Below are 25,229 nucleotides of genomic sequence, written 5' to 3' on the forward strand. Positions count from 1 at the left end.
CATGTATGTGTGTGTTTGTGTGTGTATGTTTGTAGAATATGTGAATTTATGGCGTGTGTTTATGTGTCTGTGGTTATAAATACATGCATGCATGTGTATGTGTGTGGTTTGCATATTCATGCATCTGTGTATGTTTGTGTGTGTATGTTTGTATGCAGGTTTGTGCTGTATGTATATGTCTTTGTGAATATATGGTGTGTTTTTGTATGTATGTGCCGACATGTATGCATGTATTGTGGTGTGTTTATGTGTGCGCACGTGTGTGTGTGTGTGTGTGTGTCTGTGTGTGTGATATAATGCTGTGGAGATCAGAAGACAACTTGCAGAAGTAAGTTCTTTGCTTCTATCATGTGATTCACAGGGGCTGAACTCAGGTGGTCAGGTGGAAGGCAGGTGTCTTTACCTAGTAAGCCATCTCACTGGCCCAGATTTTCATTTTCTAGATAATTGATCAATTCCACACCATGCAGACCAAGATGCAGTGTGTTCTGACCTGTGTTTTTATTCAGAAGCTAAAGGAACCTCATCCACTGAGTAAATGCAATCTGCTGGAAAAGAAATCTTAAAGGGAACCTTGAGTCTTACCTGAACTTTTGCTATTCTCTGTATGAAATATTTTCAAGCTATAGTTCAGCATATGTTTCTAAAAAAAGAAAAAAAAAAGTTCCATTTCACTGCATCCTTGTCGCTTGGTCTATGTAATTAATGCACACTTCACAGTCTATGAAACACTTTGCAATGTTAAAGCAAAGAACAACAGAAAAATGCCCTAAGAGCTGGAACGACCTTGTATTAAATGTCACTGCATTCCACATGCATTGTCACAGGTGATAAGTACAAATACATCACACTTAGATCTTGAATTAGATTTACTTCTGAAACAGATTTTGTCTTCATTTTTAACAAGATCCATGGCCCACATTTCCTTTGTGTTTATGTCTGTGTGCATGCATATATGTATATACATGTATGTGTGTATTTACATGCATTTAATTGAACCTAGCAATTTGTGTCTACTAGCTGCCAACAACACCTAAGGACATAGCCAGTCACACACAGGGTGCAGAGCAGCTTCTGTTCTGTAATACAGACGTTGCTGTCTGATGCGGAGCATACCAAGAATTATAGGAAAAAGTGCTCCTGCTTTGACTGTGTTTTAAACAAAATACACAAACACAGAATAGTTTTCTTTCAGAAATTTTATTAACAAATAGTTCAATGGAGAAAAGACACTTTCACTCTTATTTTGTGCTTTCTGTGGAAGTCCCACAATGTTTACTGAAAAAGGAATTGCTATGTGTTATGATTTTGAAACTTTTTTACTAATTATGTTGAATGTGAATAAATTCTGAAAAAATTATGCTAAGTAAAATTCAAACTAAAAAAACAGTTTTCTAAAATTATATGCACGTACACATGCACACAAATTTGTGTACACAAATGTGCACGCACATCTGAGCAACTATTAACAGGACCTATTGGGTGATGCTACTCACAAAAGTCATTTTCGCAGTGACTGGCTGCTTACCATGCAAGCTCTGGAGAGAAACAAACTACATGCTTTAAAGCGTGTGTGTGTGTGTGTGTGTGTGTGTGTGTGTGTGTGTGTGTGTGTGTGATGTATATTTAAGATACAATTTACATTTACAGAAATACCTACTTGCTGTTCAGGAAGTAGTTCTGTGTGTAATGGCATGCTCCCCTGTGTAATAATGGTGGGATCCCCTGTGTAATAACGATGGACTCCCCTGCCTAGTGATGTTCTCTCCTGTGTAATGACATACCACCTGTGTAATAATAATGGACTCCCCTGTGAAATGATGTGCTCCTCTGTTCTTATACATATGCTACAAGTAAGGACTAACTCTATGGAAATTCAGTGACTTTTTCTATGTGAAGGTTAAATGTGGTAAATGCTGAAGTACTGAGTTCATTTTTCTTTCTGCTTCATTGCTCACAGCATACCCACACTGGGTACAGAAACTGAATGATACCCAGCTAGACAGTGGGAGTCCTCTGCAGTGGGAATGCAAGGCGACTGGCAAGCCCAGGCCCACATACCGCTGGCTGAAGAATGGAGCACCCCTCCTGCCACAGGTATAGTGGGGAACTCAAACTCTGCCTGGTAATTTAACTACTATGGTGTCTTACTTAGGGTGACTATTGCTGAGTAAAACACCCTGACCAAAAGTACTTTGGAAAGAAAGGGTATATTTCTCTCATGGTTCCCTGTAATAGTTCATTATAAAGAGCAGTGAGGCCATGAACTTAAGCAGGGCAGGAACCTGGAGGCATGATATGATGCAGAGACCATGCTGCTTCTTACTGGCTTGCTCATCCTGACTTGCTCGCCTTACTTTCTGATAAAACCTAGGACCACCCAGGGATGGACACACCCACAATAAACCGATCCCTCCCTTATCATTTCCTAATTAGGAAAATGTCTAACAGGCTTACCAACAGCCCAATCTTATGGAAGCATTTTCTCAGTTGAAGCTCCCTCCTCTCTGATGACTCTAACTTGTGTCAAGTTGACCTAAAAATAGCCAGTATACATGGCATGCAGCACAAAATGGTCCTCTTTTGTCTTTTGATATATGTGTGCATATGCTATGCAATATGCAAAAATCATTATTTTAACTATCTGATTAATATTGTAGTAGTACATTATACAAGTTATTTAAAGCCTATAAATTCATGGGAAAATAACATTGATCATTGTAGCCTCGTTGCCATTTCTATCTGGCTTGTGGCACCCATTTTTCACATGTTGAAACTTACCTGGAGTACAGGATTACTTCAACTTACGTTTCTGTGTGAAGAAAATCTAGAATAGAATTGTGGTGTCTTTGTTCTAGAAAGCAGCATTTCTGTGATATGCAAACCTAACAAATGTCTTTTCAGTAAATCTGTTGCATACATTTAAACCCATTTTGTATGCCAGACTATAATGATTCCTTGTTGATTGCACAATAAGGGAGTCATTTATGATGCCCTTCTCCCTTGGCTGTGACATTCACAGAAGGGGTGATCAGGGGAAGAGCAGGTCAGGATTCATAACGAGAGGGTGTGTACAGACAGTTTGAACTGCATATGAAGTTTTGTCAGGGAGTTGTGATTTTACCATGTTGACGCTTGTACTTTTACCACCTGGAACCTTGGTTTCTTCCTCTTTTTAGTCAGACTTTTCCTACAGCTTTACTAAGCTCTGACATTCTCTTTTTCTGAAGCCAGTTAAACCTAAAGAAAATAAACCTACACAAAAAGCCAGATAGAATACAAAGCCATAAAAACAAACTTAGGACCCAGTTTACAAACTCTTCCTCAATAACTTTCTTAGGGATTACTCCTAGGAGAAGCAATGTTGGTTGGATCTTTTGTTTATTAACTTTTTATTTAAAAGTTTTTTTTCATTTTACATACCTGTAGCATGAATAATAAAAAAATACAAAAAAAACCCAGAGACAGACATTGGGGTTCAATCCAAAAACAGAAAACCAGAGCAGACAAGCCTCTAGAGAAGTCTTACCTTTACCAAGGCTGGGAGACTAAGCGCCTCTCTCCTCCCATCTTATATCCCCTCTAGTGCTGGGATTAGAGGTTTATGACTCTCTAAAACTAAGATTAAAGGTGTGAGCTACCACCAAATAGATTTGTTTCTACATTGATCCTGTGTAGACCATGGTGACCTTGAACTCATGGAGATGCTTCTGACTCTGTCTCCCAAGTCCTGGGATTAAAGGTGTGTGTCACCATTGCCTGACCTCTAGTGACTTTAGCTTTTACTCTGGTATTCAGGCAAGATTTATTAATTAAAATACAAATAATATACCACTACACATACCAACCACAATTCTCCTCCCACCCCACCCCCACAACCTCCTCTCTACCCAACTCCTCTCCATCCACTCCTCAGAAAGTGTATGACCTCCTATAAGGAATCCACAAAGTCGGACATTTCAAGTTGAGGCAGGACAAATCCCCTCCCCCATTGCATCTAGGCTGAACAAGGTATCCCTCCAAAGGGAATGGGCTCCAAGAAGCCAGTTCATGCACTAGGGATAAATCCTGGTCCCACTGCCATTGGGCCTACAGAGTGCCCAAGCCACAGAAATATCACCCACATTCAGAGGGCCTAGTGCAGTCCTATGCAGGTTCTCCAGCCACCAGTCCAGAGTCAGTGAGCTCCCACTAAATCAAGTCAAATGTCTCTGTGGGTGTCCCCATCATAACCTTGACCCCTTTGATCATATAATCAGTCTCTCCTCTCTCTCTTCAACTGGTCTCTAGGAGCTCAGTCCAGTGCTTAGCTGTGGATCTAGATGTTCCTCAACTGATGAATGGATAAAAAAATGTGGAACATTTACAGAATGGAGTATTACTCAGTGGTGAAAAACAATGTTATCTTAAAATTTGCAGACAAATGGATGGAGCCAGAAAACTGGATGACAGTTCTATGATGACAATTAGGGTGGTCATCAATTTGATTACCTGGGAAGGCCAGTTCAGTCACCCTCTCTAATATTGTTAGGAGTCTTAATTGAAAGTCATCCTTGTGGACTACTGGGAGTTTTCATAGCACCAGATTTGTCCTTAACCCCATAATGGCTCCCTCTATCAAGATACCTCCTTGCTTTCCCTCTCTGTCTCTTCCCCACACAACCATTCTGTTCCCTCATGTTCTCCTCCTCTTCCCCTTCACCCCTCTCTCCCCGTTCTCCCATGCTCCCTATTTACATAGGAGAGCTTATCTATTTCCCCTTCCCAGGGGCTCCAATGCATATCTCTCTTAGGGTCCTGCTTGTTACCTAGCTTCTCAGGGGTTGAGGATTGTACCCTGGTTATCCTTTGCTTATGTCTAATATCTACTTACAAGTGAGTACACACTGTGTTTGTCTTTATGGGTCTAGGCTACCTCACTCAGAATGTTTTTTTTTCTTTTCTGGCTCCATCCATTTGTCTGCGAATTTTAAGATGACATTGTTTTTCACCACTGAGTAATACTCCATTCTGTAAATGTTCCACATTTTTTTTTAATCCATTCTTCAGTTGAGGAACATCTAGATCATTTCCAGATTTTGGTTATTACAAATAATGTTGCTATGAATGTAGTTGAGCTAATGTCCTTATGGTATGAATGTGCATCCTTTGGTATATACCAAAAGTGGTACTTCTTGAGGTAGATTGATTACCAATTATCTGAGAAAGCACCATACTGATTTCCAAAAATGGTTGTATAAGTTTTCACTTACACAAGCAATGGAGGAGTGTTCCCCTTACTCTACAGCCTCCCTAGTATAAACTGACATAGGTATTTTTTATCTTAGCCATTCTGACAGCTATAAGATAATATCTCAGAATTGTTTTGATTCGCATTTCCTTGATGGCTAAGGATATTGAACAATTCCTTAAATGTCTTTCAGCCATTTGAGTTCCTTCTGTTGAGAATTCTCTGGTTCGATCTGTACCCCATCTTTAAATTGGATTATTTGGATTTTGGTGTCTAGTTTCTTGGGTTCTTTTTTTTTTATTTTGGAGATCAATCTCCTGTCAGATGTGGGGTTTGTGAAGATCTTTTCTCATTCTGTAGACTGTTGTTTTGTCGTATTTACCATGGATAGTCAGATCTTTTATTCCCAACATCTAGGCCACACAAATCTCCTTGCTAGATATTATTTTTGCTGAGTGGATAAGTTTATTTTGAAAATGGCATCAAATTACTTGGCATCTCTAATGATTAATAATGGAATCTCTGCTCATGAAGATATTAAAACCTAATGATGTGCTCACTGCTAAGTTTAAAATATACCTCTATATTTAACATTTTAATAGTAAAATTTGTTTTTGAGATGTACACTTTTATTTTAGATATATTATTTGACCTTGATTTTTCTCAATTTATACATGCCATGTCTGTCTTTTGAAAACTTCCACATAATAATGAAATTTGTATTTTCCAACTATATTGTATAAAACCTAATTATAAGATAGTTGCTATTGCTATTGTTCTTAATCTGAGCTCCTTTGTTAAGAAGGAAGAGTCAAAGTCTCGCCAGGTAGACACAAGGACCATTGACATGAGTTGGGCTTTTGTTTACCTATATTCTGTTCGACACTCTCCATCCTCTCCAGACTGCACCTAGTTTTGACATCTGTTTTGTAAAAGAAATGTCTATCAACTCATTCTCTGTTGGGTTTTCTTTTGGATTCAACTAATCTACCAAACAAAATTGGCTCAGAAAAGAAACAGAAATACTGAGCAAGAAGTCATAATTTCTGAAAGGCGTAATAATGTAGTAAATAATTAACTTGCATAATAATGTTTATTTAACTGCATTAATTGGAGGCCTCCTTTGGGTGTCTTCCCAAGATTTTATGTAGATGCTTGGCTTGAGCTGTTTTCTAGATCTCATTTCTTTTTATTTCATTACAGAGCAGAGTGGACACAGCTAATGGCATATTGATGATCCATAGTGTGAATCAATCAGATGCTGGGATGTATCAGTGTTTGGCTGAGAATAAATATGGAGCTATTTATGCGAGTGCTGAACTGAAGATCCTAGGTATGCAGTTTCTCGGCAAATAAACAGGAAAACAGTGTGGATTCTTCTCCTACCCATTCTTACTACAGTGAAGTTTTATGATGTGAATTTAAAACCTATTTGATGCCATGAAAAGAAGCACTGTATCTCATTGATATTCCTGTAAGCTTTGGAAGACAGCTTTCCCTTCTGCAGTTTCTCCCCCCATGTTTATGTGTATGACTTTAGTCTTCATCTTAAATGGCTGGTACAATATATCTTTGATATGGCATGGAATAAAATCATGTAGGAGCATACGTTAATTTTCACAGGAGAAAGCCTTGAGTGTGTATAGAGGGCTAGTCTTGTTTCCTTTTTCTTGCTGTGTTAAAACACTGTAACCAAAGCCACTTAAAGGAGGGAAGGGTTTGTCTTACACTTCCAGGTCACAGTCCATCAAGGTAAGAACTTAATCAAGAACTTGAAGCAGAAACTATGGAGGGATGCTTCCCACCAGCTCAAATGGACTCATGCCTAGTTAGCTTTCTTATACAGCCCAGAACCACCCGTCTAGGAATGCTGCCACCCACAGTGAGCCGGGCCGGCATATATCAATTAATAATCATGACAATCTCACACACACAATATACATAGAATTCTTTTCTGGGCAATTCCCTAACCAAGATTTCCTCTCTGAGGACTCTAGGCTGATTCAAATTGACAAAGCTAAGTATGACAGAGACTCTAGTATTTGTTCAGCCTGTGCTATTCCCATAGAAATGCTAATGTTTTCCTGAGTAGTTTCTGATTATCACTGTGTATGTGACACAAGGGTGAACAGCCCTCTTCTCCTAGGCACCTGGTATTATGTTCTGCATTGGAGAGAAAAGCCTTTCTGGGACCCAAAGGCAGCTCCACCTTTGCTAAGGTAACACCTGGACATGAACTCCAGTTCTCCACTGAATAGTGTCAGGAAGATTTTACCCAGAGTTCTCTGAACAATGCTGGCATGTTGGGGCATGTGCACCAAGTTTGCTTTCTTGCACTCAGTTGGCTTCCTAAGCTTTTGTTCTGATTTGATGGTAGTACAAACAGAGATATTTAAGTGATCTTAGCACTTTGTCTTTCCAATGCACATAAGAACCTTATAGGCACTTCTCCCTGCTAACTTCTGTAAGCATAACATTTATGGAGAAATGGATGGTCTCTGGGACCTGGAAAGGAATGTTTTACATGTAAACTAGTAACACATCATAGATACTTACGCAGTTGTGAATGCTTACAGCTGAAGTTGCTTCACATTTTTTTAAAAGAGAAAAGCATAGCTAATAGAGGATTCCATAGCAATTCCATCATCTTAACAAATCAAATATTAATGCATTTTCTTGTCAACATATTGTCCAGCATCTCAGAATTGAAAGGCTGATTCAGGCATCACTTATGTCAGAGTTTTCCCAGAAACATTCTCAAGCCCTTTATTCAATACACATACTTTCAAAAGTGTCTGTTATAAATCAAGTCCCCAGGGGCCAACCAAAAGTGTTACCTGTAATTTTCCCATACTTGTCTTCAGCATTTTGCCACACTCGATTGTAATGTATACTACATTCTAGTACTGTCATGTCATGCACTATATGGCTTTAACATAAGCATAAATTACTTCTGAGAGTTATGCAAAGATTCCGTTTGTATAAACAATGACTCACTCAAATGCTGTACATGTGCATATTTCATAGTTAAGGTGATCTTGATATAAGTGTAGTAAGTCTTAATGTTCACACTTAGATGAGTAATTGAGACAAATTGAATAAATTTTTGAGTTAAAATTCATACAGCTCCATTTCTTTAAAAACTGTAGTTACTTCTGTATAATTCTAAAGTAAAGTGAGGCGGGCTACATCAAATAAGTTGGGAAATAAAAGATATCAGTTGTCTTCTCTGGAACTTAAAACGTCTCTCTACACAAAAACTCAAAAGTGACTCTTAGTCAAGCTCCTAAGCAATGTCCAAAAGGCATGCAGCCTTTTGCAGTTGACCTTGGTGATCATCAATCAAGCCTGTCATTTACTGAAGTACTATTTCTTTGTAGATTCCACATTATGTTCTCATTATTATTAACTACAGGAGCTTTGTTAGTTAATAACAAATTAAATTTTGTGCTAATGCCATCTATTTTTTCATGAGATTTTAAGAGAAAAGTGTGCCCGAGAAACAAGTTAAATACAAGAGTGAACTAAATTATCAACTCTGCTTCTGATGGAAATTACTTGTCTTTGTGACAGCCTCACCACCTTCCTTTGAACTGAATCAAGTCAAGAAAACAATAATTGTCACCAAAGACCGGGAAGTCCTCATAGAGTGTCAACCACAGGGTGCTCCCAAGCCAACCATCTCCTGGAGGAAGGGAGACAAGGTGGTGAGAGGCAACAAAAGGTGAGAACTTGATTTTGCAATTCAGTCTCTTACCATCAGAATGAACTTCTTTTATCAGCATGTGAAGTCATGGGCTCCCCCAGATCGCTCCATGCACAAGCATCATGTCATTGCCATGCTTCCTTCTCTCCTACAAATCTCTTATCATCCTTGACCCCTCTTCTTGCTAGTTCCCTACCTCTCCCAGATAGCTCCTTACGCTGCTGTCATTAACATCAGATATTTTGGAAGTTGCAAATGACACCCATTAAGTATATATGAGTCTTATGGAGATTATGTCATATTTCATAAAGTAGTTGTAATGTGATTTTTTTATTTGTGATCCTAAAAACACTGAGCTAGCTTTAACAATGCAGCACAACTTCTTTGCTGTGCAGTAGAATTTCACTACATTTTAAACAAAGCCAATTGTTTTTGCTTTTCACTTTGGCTTTGCATTATGATGCTCTACATATTGTCTCTGATCATTTTATGGTCTGTGATTTTGTTTGATGTTGGTATTTAAATAATCTGAACATATTCTGTGTCTTCTGCATGGTTATTTCTATGACCAAATTTGTGTCATGTGATATTTTTATTAATGCTTCCTTTTTCCGTTTTTAATTATGTCAGTGAAAAATAAAATCAGATGACTTTGAAATATGTAGAAGACTATTCAATGTATAAGCATTTATTTCTGGAAAGCAAAAGGCAAACGGAAGAATATCACAGCAGTAAAACAATAGAAACTTGAGACAAATTATGTGATTATCCCATCCTGTTATACTCTGTCTTCTTTCTGGGGGCTGATCTGGCAAGTCCCAAGCTTTGCTGTCATTAACCATTGATGTTGAAGGTAATGATTGAGAGGTGATAAAACATGTTTATATGGAAACATATGGCATATATTATTGTATAAGAACTTTGTATTTACCTTATCTATAAAAATAAGGAGTTTGACAAGTTCTGTGTATTCACAGGTAAGTAAAATATACATACATAACTCAAGCCAGTAATGGTTGTCCCGCTGAATAATCTTTTAAATGACTTCGGAATAATTTTAAATTTTAGGGAAATTTCTTTACAATGTGGTGTCTCAGCAAGTCTAAGATAGAGTGGTTTCAATAATCTCAGATGCAATTTTTATTAAAATCGGGGAGGTTCAGTTTCTGCCTGCAGAGGAAGAGAAGTGGTCGAACAGGTAGAGGTGATAATGATTCTACCATTGATATTTGGATCTTTAGTGGTAAGAGCAGTTTCTCTTATGAATTGTAGTGGCATTCCATTTGTATTTTTAATGAATAAAGCTCTCCTGAAGATCAGAGAGAGAGAGAAAACCACTGGTCAGCCTTATAGACACATACCTTTAATCCCAGTAGCCACAGTAGTTGCCATAGAAACCAGGTGGTGCATGCCTTTACTCCAAGTGGTGCACACCTTTAATACCTAGCAAGGATTATAAAACAGGAGGAATCAGCTCTCAGACACCGTCTCCTTCTGAGAGTCCTGAAGGAACAATCTATATTTTGGACTGAGGTTGAAGGGAGATTCAGTGGCTGGCCATTATGTTTTATGACCTTCAGGTTTAATCCAAATTTCTCTCTCTGAGTTTTTATTAATCATAATTAAATTGGTGCCCAATGTGGGGCATGGACCCAAGATCCTAGGACTAAGAGTTCCATGCTCTACAGACTGAGACCATGTTTCAATGAATAGTATGGTAGATCTCCAAACCTCTTTTTTCTCCAGTAATATGGGGAAAAAAGACATTTAAAACGTGTGTGTGTATGTGTGTGTGTTTAGATCAGTGGACAACTTATGGGAGTCAGGTTTTTCTTTTTACCACGTGAGTCCTGGGGATTGTACTTAGCCCATCAGATTTGTCTTTATCCACTGAACTGTGGCCTTGGTAAAGAAAATATATTTAGGTTATTCTGTGGTACTTTGTCACCTGCTTGATGCACTTGCTCTTCATCCCAATCTCCTGCTCACCACTCGCTCTCCTTTACCTTGTCCTCCTTCAGTGCCTTGATGGAGTGTCTGTACCAGAGATATGAATATTCACTTTCATCGGTTCTATAGTCTACGTAAAATTCAATGACTTACTTGGGGACTTACAAGGGGAGTTTTAGGGGATGTGGAAGTGGTTCAGTTGTAAAATACTTGCTGTTCAAACCAGAAGCCCTGGGTTCAGTCCTGAGCCTCCCCATTAAAGCCTGACTCTGGTGACACCTGTGACCGCAGTGCTGTAAGAGTTTGTGGGCAGGGACAAGCAGATTTCTGGAGCTCACTGTCCAGAGAGTTGTCAGTTAGTGAGCTCCGGATTCAGACAAAGAAACCGTGTCAATAGTTATGGTGGAAGAACACTGAGATGTCTCAACAGGGAAGGGAACATGCCTTCAAGCCTATGACCTGAGTCCCATCCTCACAATCTACATGGTGACAGGAGAGAATGGACTCCTGCAAGTTCTCCTCTGGTCTCCACACATACACTGCTGAGCACACACTCCCACACACTTACACACCAAAGTAAATGACTAAATGTAAAAATAATTTAATTGGTGGAAGTATAAGCATGACATCAACCTCTGTCCCCTACATATACATATGTATGCACATTTGCACACTTATGTGCATACACAGGTATATGCCACACCCTATCTGCATACAGTTTTTACCATGATCATTTAGAAAAGTTCTGTCTCTCCTCTCTCTCTCTCTCTCTCTCTCTCTCTCTCCCCCCCATCTCCCTCCCTCATTCTCTCTTCCCCCTCCCCCTCCCATGTTAGGAGAGCTCCAGGTTTGAGCACATCATTTCTGAGGTCCATCAGCACACATTAACTGAGGTTTCATAATCACTTCTGTCCATTTTCCTGTTGAAATAAATGCTTTTGAGGAGTCCTCTGCACAGAGACTGCATGGAGACCTTTTTCCCCACCATACTATCGCAAGCCTGTTCTGCTCATCAGGCTCCTATTGAATTTCCACTCCAGCTCATTATTCCCATTACTTGGCCATTAACTTTTGTTAAAATATAATCATCCAGAAACACTCCAGCAGTGCACACACATTAAATCTTCATTATTGCGTGTTAAACTTCCCTACTTTCTGTGTGCAGAATGGCTAAGAGAAGAATACAAGGTTCTGAGCTGTTCAATGGCATCTGTCTCCGCTGTTATGGGCCATCATAGAAATGTTATAGATGTTTAAGCCTTATTTAAAAAATATTAAAGCTCTAAAGTAGTTCAAGTATGGCTTTTTATTTCTAGACAAAAAAAAACAGTGTTTACAGAGATAGTAACATGTGATACAAGTGCTTAAGAAATTCTGAAGCAAAACTTAATAAATAAGGTATTGTATAGAGAGCCATGCCACAGGGTAAGTGCTCTTTTGTGCAACTGAAGTCAAGGAAAGACTTGTCCACAGTCCTTTGCTCAGTCCCCTGCTCTCCAAAGGCATTCCTAATGGCCAACTTTTCTACTTCCTCATTTAACACACATAGAGAATTGCACTTGAAGTACCTATTAGTTGACTTCTTCCGGGAATTCATGTTGCGTTTATTGGACAACAATGATCATACTCACATATTGACTCACAGACAAATGGGGAAATATATTCTTCATAAAAGCCCTACAGGACACTGTTACAGCAGGGGAAGCCGGTCTTCCTGCTCTTTGTAGGGAAGAAGAGGAATTCATGAGCACAGTTAGGGTCCTGTCTTTACCCCCTATTTCCACCTTCATGCTGTGTTTGTTAATGAACGCGCTGTTGGGTTGTTTTCTCAATGACACTGTCTTTTATATATTAAGAACATAAAACAATGCAGACCCTAGGTATTGTCTTTTTTTGTTTGCCATCTAGAGGTTGTATAATAAGGGTAAATGAGCATTAATTTATCAAGAGTATGTCACTTATTCCTCTTTTTACTTAAAACCTCTGCTTTTAGAGGAAATGAAATAATCCAAGTGATATTATTTATCACAGAGAAAATGAAGGTGATATCTAACTTCATAAGATTGACTACTCAAAGGCTGCTGGCAACATGCAGTGTGCTGTCACTCACAAGTGTTCTCCCGTGACTTCCTTGAATTCAGGAGAGGAAGGGAAAGACATCTTATACTTACTATTGTAGGGTTATGGATGGACGTCTTAGAATCAAAAAAACATTGAACTGTACAAGGCAACCTCTTTGAAATGCTCATAAAAACAGAAAAACCAGTAATGAGTCATGGTGCTAATCAATAAATCTCTAATTTCTGATCAAAGTGAGCAAAAATGAAAACGAAACTGCATTTCAATCACATGGAGAAGGTAGTAGAATTCACTTCTGCCGCCTTGTGAGACAGTCTCCCAAGGCGCTAGCTATCTGTAAACTTGTAGCTGATCTTGAGTTCATGCCCATCCTCCTGCCTCAGCCTTCTGAATGCCGAGATTGAGTCACTGTCTGACTACAATTCAGCTTATAGTTTGTCATTCTATAGCTGGGTTGGGATCAGTCCACATGCCAGAGAAGCACCCTACCATAAGAGTTTATTCCCAGCCCTCTCCTCACCTTTTATTTGAAGAGAGAGTTTCACTTTCTAGCCCAGGCTGGCATCAAACTCACTGTCTTCCCCCTTATGGACCCAGTTCTGGGATTATAGGCATAAGCTAACATGGCCAGGATTCTCTCATAATTTCACATATGGATTCAGCTTTCTGTTCTAAATTCAAGCACTTTGAAACTGATTTCATAACTAGTTTAACACTTCACACACATTCAGACATCCTAAATAAAAAACTTTTAGTAATCTGTCCACACATTCTGTGACTGCAACAGTAAACAGCCTTGGGTTTTTAGTTGTATATAAATAAAACTGGAGACCACACATCCCAGGCTCCTTTGCCGGAGGATGAGATTCTATGCAATGAGAAAGTAGCTGCACAATTTTTCGGTGGCATCCTTGCAGGGAAGCTGCTTGCTCTTTCTGACTGCCTCTCCTGTCCCCCATGGGCTAGTGTGGTAGTGTTGGTGTTGAAATCTGAGAGTCTGAAGACAAAATCAATACAAGGAAAGCCAGTCCCTTAAAGACTGCAGGGACTATACTTCTTGTCCACCTAAACCACACCCAGCTTTGACTGAGAAAGAAACGAACCCTGGGCCTTCTGAAGCCACAGGTTTCCTGTACCTACTGCATCTTGTATTAATAAATCCAGTATCCAGTTAATAATGACCCCATGAAAGCCCAAAAGTGGACAGTTTTTTCATTTCTTTTCTAACACTCCTGAGAGGCTCAGTTATTTGTTTGTCTTCTAAAAAGATAATAAAATTTGCTTCTGGCTTATTATCATGCTTTCTTATTTTTAAATTCAAATCTATTTTTAACTGGTACAGTAAAAAACAGGGAAATTGCTTATTTTGGTGAAAACTATATGATATCCTCATACATGCATGCATTATATAATGTTCACTTCAGGTTAAAGATCATTGTCTCTCCAAGATTTATCAAGTCTTTAAATAGAAATATTTCCTTCTGGATTTTTATAATATAAATATATTGTCACTATCTTTACTTGTCTGAAACACAGCACAAGAGACTTCTTTTTACATTATATTTATTCATTTGCTTTGTGTGCTTGTGTATGTTTGGGCATGTGCATGCCACAGCGTTGTGGAGATGAGAGAACAACCTGCAGGGGTCAGTCTTTTCCCCAGATATATGGGTCCTAAGGATGGAACTCAGGACACCAGGCAGCAGGTGCATTTTCTCGCTGATCTGTCTCATGGGCACCAGGATCTTATCCTTAACTGACTCTGAGTCTATGGCCATACCACTATGCAACTGATTTAGTCTATCTAACCGCCATTGTTTCTCACTCCTGTTTCTCCAGTCTCTGACAATACCACTTAGCCTCAGTTCTTATGAGTTCAGCTTCCTACAGCCCACATATTTTGAGGATACACACACATGTGAGACTACGTGGGACTTTTTGAACCTAATTTTGCTTCCAACAGCGGAAAGGATGCCAGTTTACAAGCTAATGGATTCAGTCACCAAAATTTGATCTTACTATTATTTTTCACATCCTCTGCATGATGATGACTTGACCACACTGGTACTGGTGATTGATACAATAAAAAACTGTTTGTGGCTCTGTCTGTTCACTGACAAATTGATCAGAGGACCTGATATTATGCATAAATTATTTGTAAAATCAATATCATAATTCCAGAACCTCTGCCCCTGTTTTTTCTTTCCTGATTGATCCAACTTAGTTTGAGAAAAAAGTAGAATGGTTTTCTGAACTCATTCTATTCCTAGAATGCATAACCAAAAATAACACAAATGTACTGAGAAGCAACATTCACGCTCTATTAAGCTGTGGATTAAAAATAAGAGAGGAAAAAATGTTCTCATGGCTTCAAATGCTCACACTTTAGGTGCCCTGTTGACATCATATATTAGTGATGACAAATCTTCAAACGTGTGACCTGTAATTGCTTGCAAAGGACAACATATTAGAAAGCCTTATTTTATTTCTGGTATGTCCCAAGTTGAAGGTCATAGAAGAGCTCCGGATTCCTCCCCAAAGACCTTTGAACATGCCTTTCTGCTTCCTGCTGTCACCACCAGCCTGTCTCTTGTTTCCTTTTCCCTTAATTGTTAAATATAACAAAATAGGCCTCAAGTCCCACAGGGAAGTACCAAGGAAGAACTGGGCAATTTAAGCCGTAAATGACAACAGACTAGGCTGCTCCTGTTGTCCTAGCAGCCTCTCTCGCGTGCAGCTTTACGTCTCTACCTAATTACCAGTTTAGCAAACAGTTCATAAATTCTACTTTTAACTATGGTTCATTTACCCCAGTTACTATAAACAGTTGCACAAGTTGCCTGGCTGTGCGCTCCAAGTGGGCACAACTTGAACAAGTCATTAATTGCTTAAGGCTTTTCTTTTCCAAAAGCCCCCCAGACTACAACTTCCAGCTTTATTTGTCCTTAATACAAACAGCAACTAAAATATTTGGGAATTCAAGCCTCCAAGTGCATGCTACTGACTGATGCTGCAACCTCCCAAAGTGACTCTTCGTTGAATATCAAATAGTGAAGAAAGAAGTTTCAGAGAATGTTAAGAACAAAGCAAGCTACAGCAGAGATGGTTAGCTACCTCTGGGACAGGCTACTCCCAACAGTCACTTCTTTGCAATTTTTTGCATAAATCATTCACTAATTTAACCATGGTTAGTTCCTAAGAGGAAACAGAGGCATGGTTACAAATTAGAGGGCATACTTGGCGGTAACCTTGACTGTAAGTAGGCAGTGGTCACACACCTTTAATCTCAGCACTCAAGGCAGAGGTAGGTGGGTCTCTGAGTTAGAGTCCAGCCTGTTCAAAAGAGAGAGGTCCAGGACAGCCAGGGCTAAACAGGGTAACTCTGTCTAAAAAACAAAACAAGACAAAACAAAACAAAACAAAAAACAACAGAAGAAAAACCCTTGACTGCAATGAAAAAAACCAACCTACAGACCATTTCCATAAAAGATAACCCAAACACCAAACAGACCCTAGCACTAGCTTGCTTGCTTCTCTTCACATTTAAAACAACTCGATTCTGAAACTAACCCTTGATCAAACTACAGAGGATCAGTAACTATAAGTGCTCAGTCACAAGTGAGGTGTCTACATCACCTCCTCCCCCAGGCTCAGGGACTATTGTGAAAGGGGGGCAGAAATATTGCAAGAGGCAGATGTCAGAGAGGACCAGAGTCAGTGTCTTCTGGCCACAGCAGTGCAGCTGTATCTGGACTCAGAGAAGCAGTGTTTGGCTGCACGAGATCTGGATGCAACCAAATCACTATACACATAGAGTGAGGAGGGGCCCACTGGGAACTATTGACAGATGGTAGTGTTTGGGGAAGGAAGGAAGTTGTGGCCTGGTATATGAACTGCACTCCAAGAGATTAGTCTACACCATGAGCCTATGGACAGCACAATTGGACTCTATAGGAGATTTAAAAAAAAACACTTGAAGTTGGGAAGGGGTGGAGAAGGGGAGGTTTAATCTGGGAAGAGATGGGGGTAGATATAATCAAAATGCATTGTATGAAATTTCCAAAGATTTAATAAAATATAAAAACAGATATAAAATTAAGGTATATGTGCATGTATATATGCATGCATATGCAGATGTATCTACATGCAGCTGTACCCATATTTTAAGATGGTTTCTATGCTCTTATTTTATCTGGAGAAATCAGAATACTGAACTAACTCTGTGACTCTCACCTCCCAGCTGCACATAACCCATTTGCTTCTTCCCTCATTTCACAAAAGGCAAGGCCAGGTACAATTTGATCCATCTCATAAAAACAAACCTTTGTTTAACAGAAGGTAAGATGCTGTGCCAGTTCATACCAAGGTAGGAGAAAGAGACCTTGTGCCCAAAGAGGCACTGTTAAAGTGCTCGGGAGTAACTCGGGTCTTGATCCCTATTAATAGTGTAGAAAAGGTGCCCCACTAAGGCAATAATAAAGTTAGCTCCATATCCTAAGCACAGGGAATATTAGCAGTTTACTATTTTTTGCAGTCCTCATAATCAGATATTATCAGAAAGATATGGCTGCCCAATTTAAATGAATTTAGTCAGAATTAGCCAAGGCTCAGACACACAGCACATAGCTTAGGCAGACAACATGTCCAGTTCTGCTTTTAGTCCACACCACCCTTAGACCATTGAATGCACAAAACCTTTTTGTGAAACATGGAAAATAAAACAAAATCTGGGTGGAAAACAAGGACTAGGTTTCAGATGAACTATTTAAAATGGTTTCTAAATATGATTTTGGCTTGTAGAGGCAGGGTATTTCTAGGACAAGAGCTCAGAATTGAAGAAAGTACTTCTCATGAATCCCTGACACTTTATGAAATTTGTATAATGATTTGGGTTCAAGTATGGATTATAGGTACAAGAAAAAAATAAACTAGACAGTTCAAATAGCTGTGAACTGAGGACTTCGAAAGGCAGGCCAGGTTTTTCCTTAACCTGGTATCTCAATGGTAGTCTTCAAGACACTCAGTTCATTCCTGTAAATTCACACAGAACAATAAAGAGAAAAACATTTTATTAGACAGCTTGGACAGTGGGGAAGAAAAAAGGCATTCAAAATTAGGGAAACGTCCTAGGTTTGCTCTACTGTGACAAAGTCCCTGAGAAAATCAAGTTAAGGGGGCAAAGGCTTATTGTTTCAAACATATACGGTCATGATCGTCTGGTTTCTTTGTGTCGGGCCTGGGGAGATGGAGACTACCGTGATGCGGAGAAGTGTATCAGGGAGACAGCTCACCTCTGGCAGCCGGGAAACACACGGGTCCACAGGGGCCGTCAAATAACCCCATATATTTGCTTCTTTTATTTATTTATTTATTTAAGATTTCTCCCTCCTGCCCGCCACCGCCTCCCATTTCCCTTCCCCTCCCTCATCAGCCCAAAGAGCATTCAGGTTCCCTGCCCTGTGGGAAGTCCAAGGACCACCCACCTCCTTCCAGGTCTAGTTAGGTGAGCATCCAAACTGCCTAAGCTCCCACAAAGCCAATACGCTCAGTAGGATCAAAACCCAGTGCCATTGTTCTGAGTTCTCAGTAGTCCTCATTGTCCGCTATGTTCAGCAAGTCCGGTTTTATCCCAGGCTTTTTCAGACCCAGGCCAGCTGGCTTTGGTGAGTTTTCGATAGAACATCCCCATTGTCTCAGTGTGTGGGTGCACCCCTCTCGGTCCTGAGTTCCTTGCTCGTACTCTCTCTCCTTCTGCTCCTGATTTGGACCTTGGGAATTCAGTCCAGTGCTCCAGTGTGGGTCTCTGTCTCTGTCTCCTTTCATCGCCTGATGAAGGTTAATATTCAGGAGGATGCCTATATGTTTTTCTTTGGGTTCACCTTCTTATTTAGCTTCTCTAGGATCACGAATTATAGGCTCAATGTCCTTTATTTATGGCTAGAAACCAAATATGAGTGAGTACATCCCATGTTCCTCTTTTTGGGTCTTGCTTACCTCTCTCAGGATATTGTTTTCTATTTCCATCCATTTGCATGCAAAATTCAAGAAATCATTGTTTTTTACTGCTGAGTAGTACTCTACTATGTATATATTCCATACTTCATCCATTCTTCCATTGAAGGGCGTCTAGGTTGTTTCCAGGTTCTGGCTATTACAAACAATGTTGCTATGAACATAGTTGAGCATATACATTTGTTGTATGATAGGGCATCTCTTGGGTATATTCCCAAGATTGGTATTGCTGCGTCCAGGGGTAGGTTGATCCTGAATTTCCTGAGAAACCTCCACACTGCTTTCGAAAGTGGTTGCACAAGTTTGCATTCCCACCAGCAATGGATGAGTGTACCCCTTACTCCACAACCTCTCCAGCAAAGGCTATCATTGGTGTTTCTGATTTTAGCCACTCTAACAGGTGTAAGATGGTATCATAAAGTTGTCTTGATTTGCATTTCCCTGATCGCTAAGGAAGTTGAGCATGACCTTAAGTGTCTTTTGGCCATTTGAAGTTCTTCTGTTGAGAATTCTCTGTTCAGCTCAGTGCCCCATTTTATAATTGGGTTGATTAGCATTTTACAGTCTAGTTTCTTGAGTTCTTTATATATTTTGGAGATCAGACCTTTGTCAGTTGCGGGATTAGTGAAGATCTTCTCCCAGTCAGTGGGTTGCCTTTTTGTCTTAGTGACAGTGTCCTTTGCTTTACAGAAGCTTCTCAGTTTCAGGAGGTCCCATTTATTCAATGTTGTCCATAATGTCTGTGCTGCTGGGGTTATACGTAGGAAGTGGTCTCCTGTGCCCTCTCCTGTGTTGTAGAGTACTTCCCACTTCCTCTTCTATCAGGTTCAGTGTGTTCGGACTGATATTGAGGTCTTTAATCCATTTGGACTTGAGTTTTGTGCATGGTGATATATATGGATCTATTTTCATTCTTCTACACATTTGTCATCCAGTTATGCCAGCACAATTTGTTGAAGATGCTCTCTTTTTTCCATCTCTCCATACCTCTTCAATATAGTGCTTGAAGTTCTAGCAATAGCAATAAGACAACATAAGGGGATCAAGGGGATTCAAATTGGAAAGGAAGAAGTTAAGCTTTCATTATTTGCAGATGATATGATAGTATACATAAGCGACCCCAAAAACTCTACCAAAGAACTCTTACAGCTGATAAACACCTTTAGTAATGTGGCAGGATACAAGATTAACTCCAAAAAATCAGTTGTCTTCCTATACACTAAGAATAAAGAAGCAGAGAGGGAAATCAGAGAAGCATCACCTTTCACGATAGCCACAAATAGCATAAAGTATCTTGGGGTAACTCTGACCAACGAAGTGAAAGATCTACTTGACAAGAACTTTATGTCTTTGAAGACAGAAATTGAAGAAGACACCAGAAAATGGAAGGATCTCCCTTGCTCTTGGATTGGGAGGATCAACATAGTAAAAAATGGCAATTCTACCAAAAGCAATTTATACATTCAATGCAATCCCCATCAAAATCCCATCAAAATTCTTCACAGACCTGGAGAAGACAACAATCAACTTTATATGGAAAAACAAAAAACCCAGGATAGCCAAAACAATCTTATACAATAAAGGATCATCTGGAGGCATTACCATCCCTGACTTCAAACTCTATTACAGAGCTACAGTATTGAAAACAGCTTGGTATTGGCATAAAAACAGAGAAGTTGACCAATGGAATCGAATAGAAGACCTGGACTTTAACCCACAAACCCATGAACACCTGATTTTCGATAAAGGAGCTAAAAGTATACAATGGAAAAAAGAGAGCATCTTCAACAAATTGTTCTGGCATATATTTGCTTCTTTAAAGAAAACTGCATCCTCTACGTTTCTACCATCACCCATTTAAGGGAGCTAAGACTCTATCCATGTAGTGACTGGTGATGTCAGAGCTCTGAACACTTCCCCAGCCTCCCCACCTCAGAGTCCTGCTATGTGAGACCAATGTCTCTTCCTGACCAGCAGCCTCACATTGAGATATAAAGCACAATAGAAGGAAAGCAAAAGCACTATTATATGTGAATGGTTTGTCTTTAAGAAAGCCCAAAATAATCAGCAGAAAAAAATAGTTGAACTTTAATGGAGCTTGATTACATTTTTTTAAATACAAGCCCCCAAATTTGCATTTCTATGCAATGAAACAAAAAAGCTGAAAAAATAATTTATAATGGCATCCACAGAAGGCTTGGGACTTTGTGGGGATGGCAGGATAGCATGCTTTGGGGAAATAGAGATATTTTCATTTAAAATTCTATTTTGAGTTAAAATACAGTTGAATTTCTCAATGAATGTTAACTTTTCCCAGATTGTATTATCCTCAAGCTCCCCATATTTTATTAGTAGCATCTTTATCTGTCTTTCCCTGAATGAAACCAGAAAGGCATTTTAAGTACCATGTTCTCAAAGGTTTTCCAAAAATGCTGTTTTTCATTTTTTTTAAAAAAAAATCTATGTAAAGCAACTTCAAAGAGAACAAATAGCTTGGGTTTCAGTTTTTCTCAAAGCAATTCAGAGCCATGTTGTGTCTTCCGTCACCTCACCAAGAGCCAGTGCCACTAGAGTGAAAAAACTGATAATCTCTAAACACTCCTGCATAGACAGATCTCTCTCTCCCCGTGTTGTGTGTGTGCATGTGTGTGCATGTGTGTGTGTGCATGTGTGTGTGTGTGTGTGTGCGTGCATGTGTGTGTCCTGTACAAGTGGGCAGAAACAGGGGAAAAAAGCATCAGATGCCTGAGTATCACACACTTTGTGTGTTTTTTAGAAACATGGCTAAGTTTGTCATTTTTGGTGTGCTACTTCCTGTGTCATAATAGGTCACCTAACATGGATATTTCAGAGCTTTAATACTATGGGGATGCTTTTGTGTGTTTGTGTTTTGAGATAGGAGTTTAAATCACACAGGCCTTAAACTCACTATGCAAATGAGAACGACCTTGAAGTGTGTATCTTCCGGCCTCCAACAGAGACTCTCTGGTGCCACCATACCCAGTGGGGACGCTTTAGCTTAAACAGTTATTCTAATGCTCTGGTTGGCCCTATACACTTTAAAACACACACACACACACACACACACACACACACACACACACACACACAGAGAGAGAGAGAGAGAGAGAGAGAGAGAGAGAGAGAGAGAGAGAGAGAGAGAGAGAGAGAGAGAATGCACACAAGTGAAACAGTCTTGGGAAATCTTTGGTGTCTCAATGATGCTATTAATTATAAGTAGAAAAAAATGATAAAAGTAACTTCTGTCTGGAAGATGTTTTGCTAAGACTCAACTTTTTATTGTAGTTAAAATTCATTGATAAAATTGTAACTGAAAACAAAAGCTGTGTGATTCGATCAGTAACAATAATTAAAATTGCTAGGTTTGATCCCCAGCACTGCAAAAGGGTAAAAGAAAAGCTGCCAATACATGGATACCACCAGGAAGACAGAAAGCATCAGATATACTGGCTCAATTAATCAGCAGGTATTTTCTTAATCACCCCTGTGTCGTAGACAGATAAATCTGGGAACTGTGGAATAACCTGCCCACAGTTGCCCACTAAGTGGGTTTGCAGGCTCACATCTAGGAAGAGCAGCCCCAAAAAGCTTTCACACGGGTCATAGGTACAAAGTCTGAGATACTGAGCTTGCCTGACCTGCTAAACCTCGGTTTCTTCTTTCTGAAATAAGACCATGGTAAGTAAATGAGAGCGATCTTGAGAGTCGGGCACATGATCTTCAGTTACCTCTGGCATGCGAAGGACACTCAGTAATTCACACGTGTTTTGTCATAAAGAGGGCTGCCATGTGGACGTAAGCCATGTGGACGTAAGCCAGGTGCTCCTCACCTGCCAGGAGAAAGGGCGTTTTCACAATATGTCTTTGAATTGTATTTTCAGCCCAGGGACCTTCTGATTCCCTGTGTCCTCACCTAGATTGTAAGGCTCATGGGTTTTGTGTTTTCTTTTAATACCAATTATTTATCCACATCGTCTACACAGAACCATTTTGTTCAGCAGAATTAATCACTGGAACTATTCTCAGCTACCTGTGCAGCACACTGTGCTTCATCAGCCTCCTTTCCTAACAATCTCTACCGTGACTCCTCCACCAGGTCAACTCCTCTATCCTGGACATCTCTACCTTGCAACCATGTTCCTTGGTCACACAATGGAGCCACACCCTTTTCCTTCCTTTATGAGTGTTACAGGCGATGAGCTCAGGTCTTCAGGTTTACTTGATATGGACTTTGCTGGCAGAGCTGGCCCAGCTGGTCTCTTCAAATCACCCAGTGTACTCTGTGGCATTCTTATTTGTCTTCCATGATCAGTACATACAGCTTAGGGAGAGATGTTCTGGGTCGCAACGGCGTTGTTTCTTTTTACTCACTAACCTGGCTCACGAGATCCCAGGAAAACATACGTACAAATTTTCTCTGTCTCCAAGTCTCCATATTTCTGCCCTTCAGTTTCTCAAAGGTGCATAGAGATAAGTTCAAGCTAAATTATGAAAGGCAATACAGAGAGTGGAAGATACGACACTCTGAATTTTGTTTTGAAGGAAGATGTTATAAGAAAATAATTAGTATTATTGCAACTTTTCCCATAGGAACTCAACTTTTGCTTATAGGATTAAGTCACACCAGCACGGTATTAAATCACAAGTATAAAGAGAAAAAGAGTTGTTTTTCTTTGTTTATTTGGGAATTTAAAATAAACATAGTTGGTTTATCATGATGGCTCCTTCCTTACTGGCTTAAACTCTGATTTTCTGGTCAACAGAATTAGCAAAATGATCACTAAACTAAGAAGAACAGCAGTGAGGTCTCAGTTTCCCCATTTCTCCAGCACTTACCTGCTGAAGCCTTTAAAGCCTTTGATTATGGTTTAACTGATGCTTTTCAGAAAAGCACCCTGGGAAGCTGTGCCCTGAGTCTTCCAGCTGAATGTGTCTCCTGGGGTTCCCCTTCCCAGTGCCATGTTAAGCACGAATCTGAATATTTTTCACAAGCTACTTAATGCTGTTTAAAACTCACAGGTAAATCATTTTAACTAAACTCTTGATAATGCTCCACCCTCCAAAACGTTCCTATGTAGTTTTGAATGATTATAAAATTGCCATTAAAAATTCAGCAGGTGGCGCACCACATGAGAAATGCTACATCTGTGTAAATCATATTGCGGAGAATGGCTGTGTTCTCCCCCCATACTGAGATCAATGCTTAAAATTTTATGTGGTTCCCCTCTGTGTATATAGTGTAGGCTGAGAGCAGTGTTGGGGGAGGAAATGAGTCTGCACCTGTGTGCTTGCTTTGAAATGCAGAGATTTCCAACTTCCTCTCTCTTGAAGGGCCTGGAATGCTCCCAACGACATGGATGCTAGATGTGTGTGCAAGCTGTCCAAAGCATGCAAAGCAGCACATGTGAGCTAGCTCTGAAGGGAATATCGACAATACCCTATCTTTGTGGTCCATATGCTGAGTGATGATGTATGATGGATACCTCTGTCTTCTCAATGGACATCTTCGATTTGAGTTCCGAATCCATACAGAGTTTACAACACTGTTTGATTGACTCCAAAAGGCCAAGAGAAAAAGTTCTGTCTTTCCCTAGCTCAGAATTCACAGATGCAGGGTTGTGGTTTGAATGAGAACAGTCCCTGTAGCCTCATATGCTTGAGTATCTATATTGGATACATTAAGTGCTCATGCGTTATTTAGGACCATATTGTTATCACATCAACCATTATGGTGTGACAGTCTCTGTGGTCATGTAACTCTTATTTTTCTTAATAATGACACCAAGTACAAAAATAATGATGTTGACAATTTCAATGTGCCAAAGAGAAATTATGAGGTTATTCCCTTACATGAAAAGGTGACCATTATGAATTTAATAAGGAAAGAAATGATATTACATACCAAGGATCTATGGTAAGAATGCATCTTCCACCTGAGGAATGATGCAGGAAAGAGCTCTACACTCACTGCGCAGTCACACCTCAGGTTGCAAAAGCTGTAGCTGTAGTGTATTATGAGCCCTTGCTTAAGATGAACAAACCACTGACTAAATTTCTGTGTGTATCTTCAGGAAAGGTGTTAGGAATATTTCTTAAGACTTATCTCTCCGCCGATGAAAATAATTCCAATCAGATCAAATTAGACTGAATAAAAGATGCCCATGTTTAATGAAATGCTCTTGGGTGGCCTCAGGAAAGCATGGAGAGGGAAAGAGAGACGGGGAGACCACG

General features: G+C 39.7%; 1 protein-coding gene across 2 annotated transcripts in view; it reads left to right on the forward strand.

Annotated features, from left to right (window-relative positions):
• The window catches only part of Cntn5 (contactin 5), a 1,171,096-nt gene that overhangs the window by 911,200 nt on the left and 234,667 nt on the right, over window positions 1–25,229 (forward strand). For both annotated transcript variants that reach the window (XM_075966832.1, XM_075966833.1), the window contains 3 exons: window positions 1,961–2,097; window positions 6,434–6,563; window positions 8,804–8,954. In XM_075966832.1, coding sequence (XP_075822947.1) covers window positions 1,961–2,097; window positions 6,434–6,563; window positions 8,804–8,954 — 418 coding nt within the window. The remainder of the gene's footprint in view (window positions 1–1,960; window positions 2,098–6,433; window positions 6,564–8,803; window positions 8,955–25,229) is intronic.

Source organism: Microtus pennsylvanicus, chromosome 3 (assembly GCF_037038515.1).
Source record: "Microtus pennsylvanicus isolate mMicPen1 chromosome 3, mMicPen1.hap1, whole genome shotgun sequence".
Lineage (NCBI taxonomy): Eukaryota > Metazoa > Chordata > Mammalia > Rodentia > Cricetidae > Microtus > Microtus pennsylvanicus.